The sequence below is a fragment of the Peromyscus leucopus genome, chromosome 4, assembly GCF_004664715.2.
Source record: "Peromyscus leucopus breed LL Stock chromosome 4, UCI_PerLeu_2.1, whole genome shotgun sequence".
Classification (NCBI taxonomy): Eukaryota; Metazoa; Chordata; class Mammalia; order Rodentia; family Cricetidae; genus Peromyscus; species Peromyscus leucopus.
In genome coordinates this window covers 126933935-126954712 of record NC_051066.1, presented here as the reverse complement: position 1 = coordinate 126954712, position 20778 = coordinate 126933935, and the positions used below count along the sequence as shown (strand labels likewise).

Genomic DNA, 20778 nt, shown 5'->3' with positions numbered 1-20778 from the left:
TCGGTGAAGCGTTTCAGGCTGGTCTGCGGAGCTGTCAAAATGCAGTCCAAGAGAGGGACAAACCAGGCTGGGAGAGGACAGGCTGAAGTGTTGGAGAAAGTATTTCAGCACAGGAGTGTTGAAAAGAGAAGGAGACCTAGGAACTGGAGGTGGTGAGGAGAGTTTGCAGCAGCCCATCTATATCACGCAGCATATGGGTTGTGGTCCTGGGTGCAGCGAGTGCCCGGGGTTCCAGAGCACAGGCACGGGAAACACTACCTACCTCAGTCCCAAGGCTCCTTACAGCTGAGACTTTTAGGGAAGGACCCCAGGCGGGACGGAGAGGGTGGGAAATCATTCTCACCCTTGGGTGCAGGTAGTAGAGAAGCCTCACAGGCAGCTTTCCCTCTGGAAGACTTCTTTACAGTCCCATAAACTTCCCTAGTACTGCTGAGGCCTGGGCTGTGGGGCTCCGAGTTCTGGGAAATGTGGGGTTCTGCTTGGGCTCTTCTGCCCCTCCTTTCTGAGCCTGTCTGTCGTTTGCTTTCTCATCCTGGCTTTTCCCGGCATGCACTTTCTTAACATAGGAAGAAATGGCCAGATCCCTTTGTGGGCCTTCGTTTACATGATGACGTGTTGGCAGAGCTGACTCAGGCCTAACAGGCATGAGGTACCAATGACGGATAAGAGCAGGTGCCCATGGACCCTTGCAAGTTCAGGGGCGGGGGCTTAAGGACTGGGTGCAGTCCCACTTCTGTCCCTTTCAGAACCGTGTGATCCCAGGTAAACCCCGGGCCATGCCACACTTCTTCTCGAGGGAAGGGGGCTCAGGTCATTGCGGGTATATGGTCTCTTGTTTTAAGCCTGGATGAGAAGGCAAAATACTGAACACAGGCTGGCAAGGTAAGGTATGTGTTAGAGGTCACGGACAGCACAGCCTCGAGACACCTGAGTGCTCAGGGCCTCTTCCTTCCTGACGTGCAGGAGGAGAACGGCTGCCACACCGCCACAACCTCATCCCTGGTGTCCGTGTGCTCGGGCCTGCGCCTCTTCTCCAGTGTGGACGACGGCAGTGGCTTTGCCTTTCCCGAGCAAGTCATCTCCGCCTGGGCCCAGGAGGGGATTCAGAATGGCAGGGAGATCCTGCAGGTTTGGAACGCACTGCTTGTGGCTGCCCTGTTGGGGGGTGCCCAAGATACTGTGGGGCTGAGCAGGGGACATGAGAGGCCATGTGTCTACAGAGGATACATGCAGCAGAGCATGCGCTGTGTGCTGACGAGCCCCACCCCTGCAGAGCAACCCCAAAGGGAACATTTCTCCATCGAGTTTTGCAGTTAAAATGTAGGAAAATGTAATTTGGAAACTTAAGAGTATGGAGGGACAGTCTGGAAATGCCCATTCCAAGGTAAGTTTCAGTGTCATACACACCGTCCCCGATTGTCACCCAAAAGAAGGAAGTCACACAGCTGCTTTGTGCTAAGAGGAGCTTTAGTTACCGCTGTCAGTCAGTCATGACGAGGCCACAGTGGACCAGAACTCCCCTCTGAGCAGAGGCGGGTGGACTTTACACAGGTGGGCTGATTCTTGCTCTGTAAGTTTTGGTTGAGTTTACATTTGTGGTTTAGTTAGAGTTCTGCCCTGGGGCAGCCACACCAGGCTCACTGAGGCCAGCAGGGGTGAGAGACTACTATCTCCTGGAAGTGTTACAACCTAGATTTAGTTTTCTTTTGCTTTCCACTGTTTGAAAAAAAAAAAAATCACAATTTGGAGCGAGACGATAGCTCAGTTATTAACAGTGCCCATGGCTTTTGCAGAGGACCCAAATTCAGTCCCTAGCACCCATGGCAAGTGGTTAATAACTGCCTCTAATTGCGACTCTAAGAGATTTCAGGTCTCTGGTCTCTACTGGCACCTGCACTCAGACATGCACACACAGACACACAGATATACACAAAATTAAAATTTTAATATAATATTTTTAAATCATAGCTAGGCCTGGAGAAATGGCTCACTTGGTAAATTACTTGCTACAAATACATGAGGAGCTGAGTGTTTGTAATCCCAGCCCTGATGAGGCAGACAAGAGGACCCTTGGGGTTTGGCTCAGTGCCTTCGCAGCTTAACCTGCTTGGCAAAAAAAGACCCTGTTTCAAAGTAACAGCAGCAAACAAACAAGAAGAAAAAGAAAAAAGAAAGAAATCTAGATGAATGGCGTCTGAGGAAAAACTCCACTGGCTTCCTTCTGAATATGTGCACACACACCCCTGCATGCCGTGAGTCTGTTGTGGAGTTTTTCCAAGCACAGAAAAGTAAATGTGTTTATACATTCTAGTTTAATTTTTTCAGTATTGGTATCAGAGTGTGCTACCACTAAATTATGTAGCCCTTCCTTGCTATTGGACAGGTGGGCAGGTTTTTCCATTTCTTCTCTCCTCAGCATATGTACGGTATCAGCTTCCCTGTGCTCATGCCGACGATGCTCTGTGTAGTTGATTCCGATAGATTTTACCTTTTAACAAACTCTTGTTTCTACTCTATGAGTTCTAGGAATAGAAGCATTAGATACCACCTCACTTCATTCATTTTGTTTTTGGGGTGCATGTATGTGTGTGAGCATGCATGTGTGTGAGCACGCACACAGGTGGAGGTCAGGACGACCTCAGGCGTCAGTCCATGTCTTCTGTTTTGTTTGAGACATGCTCTCTTGTTCCTCAGTGCGTATACCGGGCTAAGTGGCTTGTGAGGTCCCAGGGATCCTCCTGCCTGTGTCTCATCTCACCGAGAGAGTGCTGGCATTACAGATGTGAGCCACGGCACCAAGCTTTCCATGAGTTCTAGGTGTTCAAACTCAGGTTCCCACACTTAAGCAGCAAGCACTTTAACCATTGACCCGTCTCCATAGCCCTCCAGGCTAGTTTTGGTGGCTCCCTTTTACTTAGACAAGAAGCTGCTGTTGCTGTGACATATTTCTGTAACTTTTTGGCTCTGACTCCATCTGAGGACCCTTATAAGGAAGGGCGCACTTGTGTGGCCCAGCATTCTTGTCATGAAACCTTTCCATACACACAAAAAGTAACCTGTTAGGGGCCCGAGTGGCTCCCAGGAGTTGGACATCAAGTGTCATCAAGTGTTCGATCTTCTGTTTTGTGATGGTTTGGGCTGTAGGGGCAGCCACAGGCCTACAAAGTACATAAAACTTGGTTTCCAGAGGGCAAAGGGCCGCCTTCCCCAGTTCCCCTTTTCGGTTCATGTGATGTGCTGAGGGGAGACATGCCCCTTACTTCATCTTATACATTGTTTACATAGGAGGATTCGGTCCATCTTTTGTTGTACCCACCAATGAAATGGTGTCTTAGGGACCACAGCATGATGGGGAAGCCCAGGGTTGACAGCCCAGTTGAGTTACTGGGGTTGAGAAGGAGCACCCCAAGAAACACTTGTAGACAGGAAAGGGGCAGGTGCTAGCTATGGCAGCCGCTGTGGGTGTGGGCCCCTGAGCTGCCACAGAGCAAGAGAATACATTTGAAGAAGTTCCTCACTCCCCCTTGCCTTCTGGGGCTTGCTGATTCCAGAGCCTGGACTTCAGCGTGGATGAGAAGGTGAACCTCTTGGAGCTGACCTGGGCCCTTGACAATGAACTCCTAACAGTTGATGGTGTCATCCAGCAGGCAGCCCTGGCCTGCTATCGCCAGGAACTGAGCTACCACCAGTAAGAGCCCATGAGGGAATGGGAATAGGGTCCCACTGGCCTGGTCCACCTCTTGGGAACTTCAGGTCATGCCTCCCCTGCCTCATCTGAGTTTCCCTTGGTGTCTCCCAGGCTGCCAGTTACCTGCCCTTGTAACCAGGGCTCAGATGCACAGAGCAGAGGAGGTCTGAGGGCCCACAGCTGTTCCCTGCTGCCACTGCTTGGATTATGTATCCCCAGAATGAAAGATTACCAGAACATCCTCAAATATGGGATATGGTTAGAAATCCATGTCTGGGACCTCATTCGGCCACTTTTATGATGTTTGAAGATTTAAACTTGACCCTCACTCTGCTGATTCTGGAGCTTACTGTTTCAGAGGCAGAAACCCTGTGGTTTGAGAGGGTTCCTTGGCTAAGGCTAGCAACAGGAAAGGGAAGTCCATTTGAATACTAACCTTTCTGGTGGCTGGGATCTGGTTTAGCTCACCACTGAGGAAGTCATTTGGCCTTACTTGACCTATGCACTGGTAAAATGGCCACAATTGTAGAGTGTCCCAGGAAGTGGTTGTGGGGCAGTGAGGTCACACTGGGCTGTGAGACCAGGTAAGTCTGTCAGGCTGACAGCAGTGTCCATCTGTCCTTCCCATGGCAGAGGGCAAGTGGAGCAGCTGGTACATGAACGGGACAAGGCAAGGCAGGACCTGGAGAAAGCTGAGAAGAGGAACCTGGACTTTGTGAGAGAGATGGATGACTGCCACTCCGCCCTGGAACAGCTCACGGAAAAGAAAATCAAGTAGGTTCTGGGCCCTCAGCTGTGGTTGCTAGGCTGCCACAGCAGTGACCACTCCATTCTTGGGCACCAGCCAAGGGCCAGGGACGCTGCCTGCTGAGGTGATCTTGCCATTTTACTGGAGCCAGTGGAAGTTGGGACAACTTTGGGGAACACCTTTTTTAAAAGGAAGCGTTGCATCTGACAAGCAGTGTCCTGCTTTCTCTGATGTGGGAACAGTGACCCCTGGTGTCCCCTGTGTGTCTCTGGCCATAGGGAAAACCCTAGCTCTGTCCATGGATTTATCAGGCTCTGTCTTAACTCGAGTTGCCTGTATTTCAAGATGGTGAGTGATTTGGAAGGAACAGCACCTGGACTGATCCATAGGGTCAGTGAGAGAAGGTGGCTGGGTGAGCCAAAGAGAAAAGCACAAAGTTGCCTCTTGGGTTTATTAACCAGACATTGGAGGAAACCCTGGCGTGAAGATTTCTAGGGCTACAGCATGGAAGGAGCATCCCCAGCTCCACCGTGGGAGTCTTAGGCTTCCTGGCCAGCCTCAGCTACACGGTCATCTGCCTGATGCTTTTAATCACCCAGCTCTGGGTTATGATGTGAGCCAGAGAGTGTCTGCTGCTTGTTTTTCCCTCTTGTCCATCGTGGATTGGGCACCCAGCCAGGAGGAGAGGCCTGCCCCAGGCCATAGTCCCAGTCCTGCTGTGCCGAAGCCCATCCTTCGGCCCCTCCCCTGTGGGCTGGGTTGGGCCAGTCCGGCATCCCCGTGCTTAGCATTGAGTGCACCACTTGTCTCAGTGTGGCCTGCGCTGCCTGAGGGGAGAAAAAGGGAAGGTACTTCGTGTGGAGTGGGTGTCCACCTGCTGAGGGGTCTGTGTACCCTGTCATGTGTACTGGGGCATTTGAAGGTCCTGACAGCTGTGGAATGTGGAGTTGTATGTCTCCCTGAGTGTTACTCAAGATCTTGAAGAAGCCTCCCACACAGGCTTGATGGGAGTTCAGGGAATTTCACAGGGATTTTCCTCCTCCTTTATTTGCCTTGGATGCAGCTCTGGTTGCTAAGAGTCTACCTGGCCAGGGGCCTGTTAGGCCATCACGGCCCAGAGACAAGGGATGAACAGCATAGGGTCAGATTGGAGCCCCAGTGGCCTGGACAACACCTTACACAGCTGAGGGTAGCTGGTTCCAGGTTTTTCAGGCCTTGCAGGGTGATCCCCATGCTACTGGACCTCAGCAGCCAGCGCCTCCCTCCTGACAGTTTGATTGTGCTCTGAGAAATGCTGCGTTTAAACCAAAAGCGCATTACTTCCTTCACCAGAGGTGCCCTGGCACTTTTGCAGGGCAGCCCAAAGCTGCTGGAAGGAGATGACGAGCACTCAGGCTGTTGTGGTCCTGTCTGTGCTGATGCTGCCTCACCTAACCCCCAACACCCATCTTACGCCCATTCCAGGCAGAGAAATGGAGAGTCACATAAGCTCTCGTAACTTGCCCGCAATTACTCACGGTGTATGCAGTTGAAGTCTTACCCCGTTCCTTTCTCCCTTCTTCCTGGGTCCTGTGCATACTAAGCCAGTGCTGTACTATATCCCAGCCCTTTGTATTTCGTTTCAAGACAGTCTTACTAAGCTCCCCTGGCCAACTGCCCACTTGCAATCTTCCTGTCTCAGTCTCCCGAGTAGCTGTGGTTATAAATAGTAGCCTGGGCCAGTGTGGCTAGCTAATTCTGCTGTATCTCCAAGATAGCTTATTTCTTTAGGGAGTGTAAGAACCTCAGGTCTGAGAAGCGCCAAGGGATGCGGAGCCTGCACACTTGGTCAGGCAGGGTGTGTTACTAGGGCCTCTCAGAGTCAGCTGGGGCCTTTGGTTCAGCCTGGAGACCCAGTATCTCCCCTTTCTCCATGACCTGCCTCCCTTCCTGCAGCCAGTGCTGCCCCACACTGGCCAGCTCTGGTAGGACAGGGCTTGTGTCTGTGGCCACGTCCTCTCTGTGCGCTCCTCTTCTCTGAGGTCCGGGGAGGGCCAAATACCACAGGCTCACGTGTTTGATGAGGGTTGTGTGCAAGTTGACGTTATGGAGATGAGGAGGTGAGCCTTGACCGCAGCTGTGCTTGAGATGAGTTTGTGAGTGCCAGGTGTGTGGAGAGATGTCTGAGTGTGGATAAACAGGTGTGAGACTGTTAGCTGTGTGTAGATCTGAGAAGAGGCATGGGGATGGATGGGCATGCTCCCTTCCACCACCGATGTCTTGATAGGGCGATGGTAATTTTCAAAGAAGCTAGAAGTGAGGTGTCTGCTTTTAAATGTTTCCCGTCAAACCTGAGCTGTGATTTCATCATAGGAGGGTGTGTGTAAGACTGAAACCAAGTATGGGAGACCCACTAAGTGGTGGAGCCAGGGCACTTGGCCTTGCTGGTCCAGTCCCTTCTCACCTTTGGCATAGGCCACTCCCCCCCCCCCCGTAAGAAATCACTTGTTATGTTTCTGCGGTTGTGAGTTCTGCCTCTGAAGTCTTCCACAGTCCCCTGCCCCAGGCTAACTCATCTTCACGGTGTTGGTATTTGCTACTCTAAGAACCTCCCATTCTTCTTGTTTTCTCAGAACTGCTCATGAAGTCTCTGTTTTCAGAGTGAAGCTGTTGTTAGAAATAGAGTAGAGGGCTGGAGAGATGGCTCAGTGGTTGAGAGCACTGACTGCTCTTCCAGAGGACCTGAGTTCAATTCCCAGTAACCACATGATGACTCACAACCATAATGAGATCTGGCGCCCTCTTCTGGCCTGCAGGCATACATGCAGACAGAACACTGTATACATAATACATAAATCTTTTAAAAAATATTTTTTAAAAAAGAGTAGAAAGGGCTTTGGGTTTGGTTCAAAGTTAGAGTAACTTACTTAGAAAAAAAATTGGCTAAGACCGGCCAGTAGTGCAGTCACTTGAATGTCATTTTCTCTCCCTTGATGTGCCCAAAGGGTTGATACACCGTGACACTTTTACTTTACTCCCAAGTGTTGGGTCCAGAGTGGGTACAGGGCTTGCTTTTAACTGCTCCTTGTTTGTGACACTGGGACATTAATGCTTCCTCTCCAGATCTCTTCATGCTAGGAGTGTGGGGACCATCCATCCTCTCAGGGTCATGCATCAGCTACTTGCCAGCCCTGAGTCAGTGATGTTCACAGAAGATTCTCCTCTTTAAACATTGTGTTCCAAACTGATTTTGAAAGAAAATTGATTTTGAAACCTAATTTGAGATATAGAACTGATCTACCTGGTCAGCATATATAGGGCTTGCTTCTCTCCTAGCCATCTGGGGAGATTTCATGGTGTGTCTTTTGTGGGGAGTGGTCAGAGGAGCTCAAACTCTCTCTCTCTCTCTCTCTCTCTCTCTCTCTCTCTCTCTCTCTCTCTCTCTCTCTGTGTGTGTGTGTGTGTGTGTGTGTGTGTGTGTGTGTGTGTGTGTAGTAAATGAAGGTGGGGGTAGGGTGCATGTGCCTGCAGATGTGCCTACATGTGGAGACCAGAGGGCAGCTATAAACCACTCATCTTGTTTGATGAGACAGGGTCTCTCACTAGCCTGGAACTGGCTGGTCAGGCGAGGATGGATCCCAGCCAGCCCCAGGGATTCTCCTGTCTTTGATTTTCTGGAGTTGGGATTTTAAGTATCACTACTGTGCCTGACTTTTTCATGGGAAGTGAGGTCCTCAGGCTTGCAGAGCAAGCGCTTAGCTGACAGAGCTGTCTGCCCAGGCCCAGAGGATCATAAGCTTTGGAACAGTATTCCTGTTTGTGAATCTGCTTGAGGGATGTATGGAGATGCTGAGTGAACCTCATCACATAGCAGTAGGGAATTACCAGTAGGTTCCTATATATAGCTTTCATGGTTTGGTTAGAGCTTTACTACAAATATAGTGAGGAATACATATTTGTTATAGGAAATTTAGAAAACCCAGGTAAAATCAGAAATCGCACTTTCTAGAGAGTATCTTTGCTTCTCATTATTTACACGATGAGATTACAGGGGCTTGAGTAGACGGCTTGGTCAGTACAGCTTGCTAAGCAATCATGAAGACCTGAGTTCGGATCCCCAGCACCCGTGTGAGAAGCTGGTTACAGTAATACTCGTCTGCAGCCCCAGCACTGGAAGCAAATGGGGTGTGGACACAGGTGGATTCCTGGAGCTTGCTGGCCAGTCTGTCGGAACCACAAGCTCCAGGCTCAGTGAGAGACCTTGTCTTAAAAAATAACATGGAAAAACAGCTGAGGAAAACAGTTGATATTGACTTCTGGCCTCCACATGCATGTACATGAAACAAGAGCATACACAAATACCCCCATACACATACTAAGCAAGAGCACACATGAACACACACACACACACACACACACCTGCTTTCCTGATGACTGCCGAGGTCCCCTTGTGAGTGTGTAATCCTTTATCAACTTCTTTTTCAATGTCCATATCTAAGGTTTTTAAATAGGGTGGTAGGGCCAAATATGATAAAATATGTTGTGGAAATATCTCTTTTTTTCTTTTCTAGAGCTGAGTACTGAACCCAAGGCTTATGTTTGCTAGTCAAGAGCTCTACCACTGAGCTAAATTCTCAACCTTTAACATATCTTTAAAAAACAAAAATTTTCCCAAGTTGTTTTTGAGCATAAATCACATTTGTTGTGTCTTCCCCACAAGCTATGACTTGTGGGGAAAGGAAGCTGCCCTTTCTCCATTTCCTCCCTTTTGGGTATTGTTTCTGGAAAGCTCTGAGCTGAGATAAAAGTCCTGGCTGTGTCAGCTGGAGCAAGAACCCACACCTTCTTCTCTTGGGTTTTATCACTGACCCTGCCTAGGGCGTCCTGCTGAGGAGCCTTGCTCACCGGCAGCTTAGATAGACTTGAAAAGCCCACGTCGCTGCTTCGAGAGTGAAGACTAAGGCTTGACCCTGCTTTCCCCCGTTAGCAGCACTTGCGGAAGATTTGAGAGCGGAGTCTGAGGGAGGAGCACCCACACCTGTTCCTCCAGTCCCTGGGAATCCAGTGTCCACAGGTTTTGTGCAGCCTGGTTCCTAGAGAAGGAGGCTGACTTTGATGTGCATCTGGCACCAAAGGTGTGTCGCCGGGCTGCTGAGGGGCAGGGCTGCCCAGTGTGGTATGGTATAATGTGGATGCAGGAGGTAGCGGTAGAGGACATCCAGGGTTCCTGCCCAGAGTGCTCCGCCTGCTTGCTCACCTCAGGGCTCCAAGGGCAACTTTGAGTATCTGCTGTGTGTCCACCAACACCCCAGCCCCCTTGTCTGGGTGTCACCTCCACCAGCCCATGAGAGAAGAATATCCACCGTTCATCTGTTGATTGACAGGATCCAACAGAGGGGGTGTTCCAAGGACAGGTGTCCGGAGAAGCAAAGTGACACTTCCAAGTGGGACTGTGTGTTTTCTGCTATGTTGTAGGCACCTAGAGCAAGAGTACAGGGGCAGGCTGAGCCTCTTGCGGTCGGAGGTAGAGATGGAGCGGGAGCTATTTTGGGAGCAAGCCCGCAGGCAGAGAGCTGTGCTGGAGCAGGATGTGGACCGCCTCCAGGCTGAGGAGACCAGTCTCCGAGAGAAACTGACCTTGGCCCTGAAGGTAGGTGGGATGCATCCCTGTTGTAAACTGTGAAGTCACATGTTGGCAGAGTTTTAGTTAGGGTTTCTGTCACTATGAAGATACACCATGATTATGGCAACTTTTTTTTGTTTGTTTGTTTTTTGATTTTTGATTTTTTGAGACAGGGTTTCTCTGTGTAGCTTTGCGCCTTTCGTGGAACTCGCTTTGGAGACCAGGCTGGCCTCGAACTCACAGAGATCCGCCTGCCTCTGCCCTCCCGAGTGCTGGGATTAAAGGCATGCGCCACCACCACCCCGGCCTACGGCAACTCTTATAGAGGAAAATATTTTATTGGGGCTGACTTATAGTGCAGAGGTTTAGTCTGGTATTGTCATGGCAGGAAACATGGCAGCGTGCAGGCAAACATGGTGCTGGAGAAGGAGCTGAGAGTTCTACGTCTTGAATGCAGGCAGCAAGAAGTGAACCATCTGGGCATGGCTTGAGCATATATTAAACTTCAAAGCCTATCTCCACAGTGACACATTTCCTCCAACAAGGTCACACCTACTCCAACAAGACCACACCTCTTAGTAGTGCTACTCCTTATGGGCCATGAATTCACACAAATGAGTCTGTGGGGGCCATACCCACAGTGGAATGTGTTCAAACCACTACATTCCACTTCTAGCCCTGTAGGCTTATAGCTATAACATAATGCGAAATGCATTTAATCCAACTTCAAAACTCCCCATAATTTGTCACAGTCTCAACAATGTTTAAAAGTCCAAAGTTCAAAAGTCTCTTCTGAGATTTGTGCAATCTGTAATCCCCTATAAAATCAAAATGAAAAACAGATCACATACTTATAACATAACGGCACAGGACATACATTACCATTCCAAATGGAAGAAAGGGAGACTAGTGAGGAAATACTGGACCAAAACAAGACCAAATACCAGCTGGGCAAACTCCAAACTCTACATCTCCATGTGTGATATCAAAATACTCTTCAGATGTCCAATTCCTTTCATCTTTGTTGACTGCAACACACTTCTTTCTCTTGGGCTGGTTCTACTCGATGTTAGCAGCTCTGCCATCTCCAACATCTTGGGGACTCCAAGGCAATCCAGGTTTCAACTTCACAACTTCATACAATGGCCTCTCTAGGCCTCCATTCAAAGATACCCCTGACACATGCCTGACCTTAGCAGCTTTCTATAGTTTCGGAGGAAGAATCCATAACCCCTTTCTTCTATCCCTGACTCTTAAAGCCAGAACCACATGCTGAAGCTGCATAGTTCTGTTGCTTCCTGGGGCTAGAAATTGGCCCTTTGTTCAAGTACATCTTTATCAGCTTTGTATTTTTGGTGATTTCCTTCATTGCTTAAGCTTGGCTCTTCTGGAACTTGCTGTGTAGAGCAGGCTAGCCTCAAACCCAGAGATATGCCAGCCCCTACCTTCCTAGTACTTGGATTAAAGGCCTGCACCATCACACCCAGCTCTAAGCTTTTCTTTAGTTCCTTTTCACAATTGGAAACTTGGCTGGGTGGGATCTTGCCCTGAGGTCACCACTCCCTTTATTCCATTTCTTAATCTATTTATCTCCTTGAACACAGGACTTGGCTCCAGTCCACTTCCTGGTGTTCCTTTTCTCTTCAAATTGTACATTTTGTAATTTACCCTGCTCAGCTTGCTCCTTTTCATTATAAATCTTTATTAGAGTTAACACTAATAACCACACAACAGAGTCTATGCTAGACTCTTTTGAGATTTCCTCTGCCAATGGAATTAATCCAAATGTCTTCACTTTAACCTCAGGCAGATTCTTCAAGGGCAAAAGCAGCTACTTTCTTCAACAAAATGTCACAAGGATGATCTCTAGACAACATACTAAAATTCTTCTCCTCTGAAATCTCTTGAGCCAGGCACCCACAGTTCACATCATCCTCAGCAACAATGTCTTCCATGCTCCTACTGGTGTGGCACATTAAGCAGGGTTTAAAGCATTCTATTACTTTCCTAACCCAAACCCCCAGAGTCTAAATTCCTTCAAACTAAAGCATGATCAAACCTATCACAATACCCCAGTTCCTGGTACCAACTTCTGTCTTAGTTAGGGTTTTTAGTGCTGTGAAGAGACACCATGACTACAGCAACTCTATAAAGGAAAACATTTAATTGAGAATAGCTTACAGTTCAGAGGTTTAATCCATTATTGTCATGGTGGGAAACATGGCAACATGCAGGCAGACACGATGCTGAGGAAGGAGCTGAGAGTTCTACATCTTTATCTGCAGGCAGCAGGAAGTGAACTGTCTCACTGGGTGTGGCTTGAGCATATATGAGACCTCAAAGCCCGCCTCCACAGTGACACACTTCCTCCAACAAGGCCACACCTCCTAGTAGTGCTACTCCCTATGGGCCACACAATCACACACGAGTCTGTGGGGGCCATACCCATTCAAACCACCACAGCAGAGCAGGGTGATGCCATGCTCTCACCCACAGTAAGAGGTCTTGGCTTTGCTCTATCCTTCTCTGTTCTGAGTCATATGAACTCAAAATCAGTGAGTCAGCACGACTGCATCCCTAGGGTCTAAGACTGCCTCTAGACACTGCTGCCATGGCCCGGGCTCACAGTCTGGAGCAGACACAGCTTTTAGGGTTTTGGTGAATGTCCATGCCTGCACCTACCCTGCCTTTGGCTCCCAAAAGCTGTCTGAGCTGTTTAGACAGCCAAGTTCCAGAAGCACTTACTGCAAGCCTCCATGCTGTCCTGCTCCCAGCTTCTCCTTTCCTATGCCTGAGGACCTGTGTGGTCTCTTTCCCTGCCACCTGCTTCCTGCAGCCCCCGCCCATTGTGGTCGGAGTATCTGGACGTAACTGACATCACCCTAGTGTGATGGCACTGTCTTGACCCTTCTCAGCACGGCCCTTGTCTACAAGCACTCACTCCTGTTGTGCTAGACCTCGGAGCCTTATCGACACAACTTCAAACCCATCATTTTAAAAGCAGCTCAAAAATGATGCATTCCCAGGCCGTGTTTGTGTCACTTCATGAACTTTCCGAACATGGGAGTAGGGGCAAGAAAAGGGGAGACCGTGGGGAAGCAATCACCTTGGAGGTGTTGGGTGTGTCATAGGAAGTTGTGGGTTCCAGCAGCACACCCTGCCTGCTTGGTGCAGAGGCAGCAGGCACCCACATACCCTGCCTTTCTCAGGGCTATTTCTGAGAAATACTGCTGGGAAACAAGCCTCCAGCATACAGAGAAGTGACATGGGCACTTGTCATTGTCTCTACCTGTGTCCTGAACCCATACCCATATCCACGTCTCCTAGGAAAACAGCCGACTACAGAAGGAGATCATAGAAGTGGTGGAAAAGCTTTCAGATTCAGAGAAGCTCGTCCTGCGCCTGCAGAGTGACCTCCAGTTTGTGCTGAAGGACAAGGCAAGCCTTTTGCTGTTTTGAGTTTTCAGAGTAGTGCCTGTGGTTGGTGGATCATAGTCAGGGCAGGGCATCACTGCTTGTCTTCCCCGAACCCTAATATGCTGATTTGTACATTTCTCACTTCCAGCTGGAGCCTCAGAGTATGGAGCTCCTGGCCCAAGAAGAGCAGTTTACAGCCATCCTGAAAGAATACGAGCTCAAGTGTAGGGTGCGTGCCTTTCGAGTCTGCTTGGCCATCTTGAGCATCCCTGAGTCCTGTTCCTACAGCCTGTCCTGCAGCAGTGGCGGGAAGGGAGGACCACTACACAGGGCCAGCACTGTGGCTTCTCAGAAACTCCCTGGCTCTGACGCTGGAGGCCATGTGCGGCCTCATCTCTCTCCCCTCCTTGGTCTACAGGTGCAGGGTGGCCCACAAGTGACTGCAGGAGCATCTTTCCCAGCAAGAACTTCTTATTCAGGCTGTGCTCAGCCATGCATGGGCATTGCTTAGTTGTGCAGCAGATATCCCAGTGACTAGTCAATCCCAGGACAGAAGGTGTCCCTGACTGCTCCCAGGATGAATCTTCTTAAAGAAATTTTAGTGTAAGAACAGAAAGGAAAATCAGAGTTGACATGGTCTACTAATGATACTGGAATGACCTTTGGTTTACAAAATGATCTATCACAAATCCTTCATCAGCTTTTGGTTAGGCTTAATTTATCAAAAGTTAATTTATACAAAACTTACCAGAAACATTATTTACAAAGAGAGGCATATGCATGCTTAAAAACTCCTGCCCTTGAAACTGAATATACAGTAATGTGCTATCTCACCGAATGCAGGAGCTGATGCAGGAGAATTGCTTGCACCAGGAGCTACGGGTCAGTCTTAAGCCAAACACATGCTTATAATCCCAGTGCTTGGAAGGTAGAGGCAGGAGTATTGGAGTTCAGGGTCATTCATCTTTGACTACATAGTCAGATAGAAGTGTACTTGGGCCAACTGAGCCTTGTCTCCAAAAAGCAACTCCCCCCCAAAAAATAAACCCTACAACAAAACAAATACATTGGGAGCCTGGGCAGTGTTGCAAAATCTGTCTCAAAAACAAACAACAAAATCATAAGAGCCCACAGGCTCATTTGCTCCTTTATATCATTGGCATCAAGAAGAGTAAAACAGTAGCTGCTGTTCAATATCAGGAAATGAGAAGCATGTCATGACTATTAATTTAATAGAATTTTCCATAGTCTTGGAAATAACACTAGTGATTCTAGAATCACCTTCACAGGCACACCCTTCATAGGCAACATTGCCAAGTGACCAAGGATAAGTAATATGGGTGCTCAGGTAGTGGACACTTAAAACTTTACATGAGGTTGTAGTTCATTAGAGGACCCCCATACATAGTATGCATAAGTTCTGGGTCTGGTCTTCAGAGCCAAAATAAAACAAACCCACTCAATAATAAACCCCACTGACAGAGATAGGAAATCTAAGGAGATCAGTAGAGTTTACTGTTCAGTCATTTATTTTTCTCATGTTTTTACTACAATAAAAATATGACAAACGATAATTTATAGCTATCTGAAGACATTACTAAAGGATGTGGATGAAGCAGACAGCTGGCTTTAGTTACATCTGATTCTTTACAGCTCCATTGACTGTAAGGCTTTGCTCTGAGTCAATTCATGCTGAAAATCAGTAGCTATTTTTGGGGATACCATTTAGGCATTGTTAGGACACCAAGAGTTTTACATAAGATGAAAGTTGATTCCCACATTGCAGAAGGCTGTAAAGAATTAGACAGAAAACACTCAGAAATGGAACTGCTGCTGTTTTATGTGTGTCCTTGGTTCCTCTTCCTGTGCTATGTCTTGAGCTTCCTCCAGTTGGAGTGCCCTCCAAGTTGAGTAGATGCATGTCCTGGGAAGACATGGGGCCTTGCTTTTAGGGCCCTCTGGTTGGAACAGTTACAGAACTGGAGATATGAGCCTCTGTCAGGACTGATTGCTGTCATCCTTCCCAGGATTCCGCAGGACCCCAGACCTCCCAGGAAAGTGTACTAGAAGCTTTTTTCCTACAGTAATAAGCAAGTGTCTGAGCCTGCTCATCCAGACACATGTCATTAAAGTACACACAAGGTGGTACTTGTCACAATGCAGACTCTCCATCCTCACAAAAGGGTGTCTCTCCCAGTTCATTTCCTGTTGCCCATCAGCCTGTGCCCCAACCAGGCTTCTGCTTTCCAGATAGTATCCTTTCTCTCTGCTAAGTGCATCACTGCTCTATGGCATTTAATCTAAAACAAATGGCCTAACAGCTATAGCGATGAGAACCTCATGCCAACTCCACTGCAGCTGAGAGGAGAGAGCAAACCCATAGCCTCAGACATATCCCAGGACGTTGATCCCCACGCACGTGCCACTCTGGTGATAAGTAGCACCTATTGAGAACTTGCCTGTCTTCACAGCCTCAACCTTTCCCCCTCTTGAGTCCCCTCCATATATCCAGTGATGTCATGTGGTATCCAGTGATATCCATGAGAAAGTCAAGAAGTGGTTTCCCCAGTTCTGCTATGACCTTTAGGTAGTAGAGTCTTAACTCTAGGTTTAGTGTTACATGCTGGAAGTCCAGAATCTACACCTGCCTATATGTCTAGCCTGTAGTGGACACTCACTGCGGGCGGGGCTGGTCTTGGGTTTGGCCTTCCAAGGCCGAGTGGCTGCAGCAGCTGGAGGAGGTATCTGGCTCTGCCTACACAGGACCTGCAGGATCGCAATGATGAATTGCAAACTGAGCTAGAAGGCCTGCGGGTACGGCTTCCCAGGAGTCGACAGAGCCCCTCAGGGACCCCAGGCACTCACAGAAGGCGGCTCCCTGGACGCGGCCCAGCAGGTAGGAGCTCAGTCCTGAGGGTAAGTTGAAAGTGGAGCCCTCGGACATGGCCACAAGGCTGCACATTAATTTGGCACCCCAGAGGTCAGAGATGAGAAGAGGGTGGGAGATTTTGTTAGGTTTGTAGAAGTTTGTTGAAGTGTTCTTGGTCTTTTCTAGAGACTGACAGAGGGGAGGGGCGTGTTGTGGAGGTGTCACAGTCCTCATGGAGAACAGGGGGTACTTGGCTACTCTCTGCCCTCCCACTGGTTGTCCCAGGCTATCATCAATGCAGTCACTCCAGCTCTGCTTCTTCCAGCAGTATCATATGACACATAGGACACTCACGGCCCCATCTCTTTGCTGCCCATGGAATCCAACAGCCCTGACTACCCCTACCAAGTTACACTGTGGCAGTCCAAGCCTCTCAGCATTGTTCTCCAGTCTTTGAGAGCTCATGAGTCTCCATGTACCCTACAGCTATTTATGTTGGAAAGCAGAAAAAAATAATATACCCCAAAGAAACTTAGTAGAGACTTTACCTATGTGGGACATGAATGGCTGCTGGAATCCCTGGGGAGTTTCAGGAAGAAAGAGAGAGTGGCCTTGGCACACCCCTATGGGGCCTGGGGTAGAGGAAGAAGGTGTGGGATGCAGTCACCTGTGCTGTTCTGACAGGAGCCTCGTCAGGGTAAAACATGATGGTTGCTCCTCTGTGTCTAAGGAGCCTGATTTGTACAGAAGATTGGGCCCTGGTCAGGAGTGTGGGAATAGACCCCTGTGGAGCTATTCACATTTCCCTCTGCACTCGCCAGAGCCTTCACACACCAGGATTTCCAATGCTGGACTTAGGTGACTGGACCATGTCAGTGTATGATTTAAAAACAGATCGCACAGAATCACCGAGAACACACAAGACAAAGACTGAAAATGTGAGCCCATGCACACATTTGAACATGTTCAAGAGTGTGGAGACTTGGGCATGAAGCGCTACACAGTAGGGAGGTTGTGCAGCTGTTGTCCTTCTGCCTTGTCTTCTCCTTTCCTCTGCTCCTGGCATCATCTGGAGCCAGATTTTAAACGCAGTGAATACACCATCTGACAAGGATCTTTCAGAGAGGTAAAGGCCCTGATGAATCTAGTGGGAGCGTCCTTGTTCTCCGTTAGTAACCAGTGATATGGTGGAGTCTTGAACCACTCTGGAGAGATAGTTTAGAGGTTAAGAGCGTGTATTGCTTTTGCAAAGGACCAGGGTTCAGTTCCTAGCAACCACATGGTAGCCCACAGCCATTTGTAACTCCAGTTCCAGAGCATCTGACATCGATCTCTGGCCTCCATGGGCACTGCACACACATGGAACACAGATACATATGCAAAACACATACTCAGAAAATATAGATAGATCTTTTTTGAAAAAGACTTGAATGTCTGAGTTCTTTGTAGTGTCAGCTTGCAAAACAGTTGTGACCCTTCCATCCATCCCCAGAGTCCTCAACCACTATGCGCCTGGAGGGCGGAGTGACCCTTACCACCAGCCCCACGTTCTTTATCCAGTGCAGGTGGAGGGCAGAAAGACCTGCACCCACATGTCACAGGTGGCAAGCTGCCATCTAGAAGTCAGATGAAGTCACTGCAGGCATCCTTGGCATAGTGTCATAGAGTGACCTCTTCTTTGCAGGCAACCTGTTCATGGGTGACTCCACTCCAATGAGTTTGGAAACAGAGATAATGGTGGAGCAGATGAAGGAACATTATCAAGAGCTCAGGATGCAGCTGGAGACCAAGGTCAGGATTTGGGACTTCAGACTGCAAGCCATGTGTCTAGCTTCTCAGACTGCTTAGCAGGACAGGCCATTCTGTTCTACTATTATATCTTTGTGTTTTCTGGTAGGTAGGCTGGAAGCTTCTGGCATGACTGTGCCTGTATATCTTGATTATTTCCCTTCCCCTAGGGCTTCCAGGCTGTGGAGTGCTACCCCACTGGTCTTGTGAAGCCTCCTTAGTTGTCACACCCTCTAGACTTGGTACTTGCCAGGTGCTTGGCCAGTCTTGGTCCCCAAGCCTCCTGAGCTCACCCATCCATCCTACCCCAGGGTTACTGTGCAGGGGTGCATAGGCACATACACACCTTGGTAATGTCACTATCCTGCCTTTCCCTTTTCTAGGCCATGGGACCTGGTCGGGTCTGGGCCATCAGCTTTTTTGAGCATCCTGCCTGATACCCTCCTGTTCATGTGTTATGCTGCTTGTCAGATTGTTGCTAGGACTTCCTAATTCACTGCTCATCTTTCTTTAGGTAAATTACTACGAGAAGGAAATTGAGGTCCTGAAGAGAAACTCTGAGAAAGATAAGAAGGAGATGGAGCAGGCATTCCAGCTTGAGGTCAGCGTGCTGGAGGGCCAGAAGGCAGATCTAGAGGCCCTGTATGCCAAGTCTCAGGAGGTCATCCTGGGCCTGAAGGAACAGCTGCAGGATGCGGCACGCAGCCCTGAGCCTGCAGCAGCCGGGCTGGCCCACTGCTGTGCACAGGCACTGTGCACTCTGGCCCAGCGGCTGGAGGTGGAGATGCACCTGCGACACCAGGAGCAGCTGCAGCAGATAAGGTTTGGGATGGGTTTTCGTTCAGGGTGCTCACCAAGAACCAAAACGTGACCCTAGGCTTATGTAAACTGGTCAGGATGAAGAGCCTGGTAACAGGCAAAATTCCTTCCACCAAAGGCCCAGAGAACACATTTCTGTAGAAGGATTTCACTTTCATTCCACCTTGGGCCATGGGGCAATTTGCTGTGTGGTGTTTGGACTCTGTTCTTTTACTCTTCCTCATTTGTCTGCTAGCAAGATAATGTATTCCCCGTCATAAATACTGAGGACATTAGAGAGTAGGTGTATTAGTCAGAGTTCTCCAAAGGAGAGCTGATAGAAGGGAAAACACACACACACACACACACACACACACACACAGAGAGAGAGAGAGAGAGAGAGAGAGAGAGAGAGAGAGAGAGAGAGAGAGAGAGAGATAGTAGAAGGGGATTTATTAGAGTGACTTACAGGCTCTGGTCTGGCTAGTCCAACAGTGGCTTTCTCTCAACAGAAAGTCCAAGAGTCTGGTAGTTCAGTTCATGAGGCTGGCTGTCTCAGCTGGTGGAATCCTGAAGAAGTAGGTTCTAATACCAGTGAAGGAATGCTTCAGCAACAGGTAGAAGACTTTGCCAACGAGTGTCAGGGCTAGCAGGCAAAAATCAAAAGCTTCCTTCTTCCATGTCCTTTTATGTGGGCTGCCACCAGAAGGTGTGGCCCAGATTTTGGGTAGGCCTTTTCACTTTAGATGAGGCCAACCAAGACAATCCCTCACACATGTACGCTTGGATTTTAGTCGATTCCAAATGTAGCAAAGTTGACAACCAATATTAGTTATCACAGCAGTAGAGGAAGGAAAATCCAGAAGCCCCTCTAAATAGACAGTTAATTTGGGTTGGGAAAAGTCTTGAAAAGCTAAAATATTTGTACCAGGGAAGGAAAGGATCACTTGGAAACTGTGCTACTTGGTAGAGTCAGTACTTAGTTACTGGGGTCACATAGCCAGTGGAGGTTGTCACCCCACAAAAAAATGGTCCTTCCTACCTCCTGGCCCAGCCACCCTCATGTTGGGGGCCAGGACCTCCCACTGGCTAGACTGAGCAGGTGGTTCACTCGGATGTTACCTGAGGCTGGTTGGGCCCAGATGTTGACCGTGAAGGGATGATTTCCTGTCATGAGAGCCGCAGCTCAAGTGGCTGTCATGGCGTCAGTTCCTGTTGAAGTGGGCACTCTTCTTGGTGGGAGGGAATTGAGAGTAGCCAGAAAACATAGGATGTGAAGGGGAGAGAATCAGAGCCTCCTCTCCCGCCCTTGGGGATGATAGCAGAGACACTGGGGATACTGGGGACCTGAGGGAACTGACTTGCAGTCTTGAGGGGCGGAAGCAGCCATCTTCAGGTCACATGCTCTCCCCAAACCTTAAGCCATCTCCTCTTCAACATGAGGATTATGTTAAGGGACTGGAACAAAGCTCCTCTGGGGCCAGGTGTGGCACCTGAAGGCAGGGGCCTGGGAGCCCTCTTCCTTGCAGCATCCAGGATGTGCCAGGCTCCTCCTCCCCGAGGAGCTGCTCAGCTGGGCACCTGGTAGCTTCTCCGTGGAGGTGGAGCCACAGCTGGTCCAACCGTACTTACGTCCCCTGCCAGGGAGCGCCGCATGCCTCACCGAGCTGGGCGTTTCTGTCTAGCCCTGCCCTCACTCCCTCACTCCTACATTCTCTCCACTTTCTCTGGGCTCATGAGACCCCAGGCCAAACCACTTACAGAGTTTTCAAGGGGAATTTTGAGTGTGGGTCAATTTTACCTCTCTCACTAACACCTGGGACCAGCGCTGCCCAGCAGCACTCAGTGCAAGGCCCCCGGTCAGACTT

The 20778-nt window shown here is 49.1% G+C and overlaps 1 protein-coding gene across 1 annotated transcript in view; it reads left to right on the top strand.

Annotated features, from left to right (window-relative positions):
- Positions 1-20778, top strand: part of Ninl (ninein like) — a 79907-nt gene that overhangs the window by 45867 nt on the left and 13262 nt on the right. Inside the window, exons 8-16 of the mRNA XM_028893421.2 lie at positions 964-1128; positions 3552-3688; positions 4322-4462; positions 9891-10065; positions 13366-13476; positions 13604-13684; positions 16219-16351; positions 18009-18115; positions 18627-18934. Coding sequence (XP_028749254.1) covers positions 964-1128; positions 3552-3688; positions 4322-4462; positions 9891-10065; positions 13366-13476; positions 13604-13684; positions 16219-16351; positions 18009-18115; positions 18627-18934 — 1358 coding nt within the window. The remainder of the gene's footprint in view (positions 1-963; positions 1129-3551; positions 3689-4321; positions 4463-9890; positions 10066-13365; positions 13477-13603; positions 13685-16218; positions 16352-18008; positions 18116-18626; positions 18935-20778) is intronic.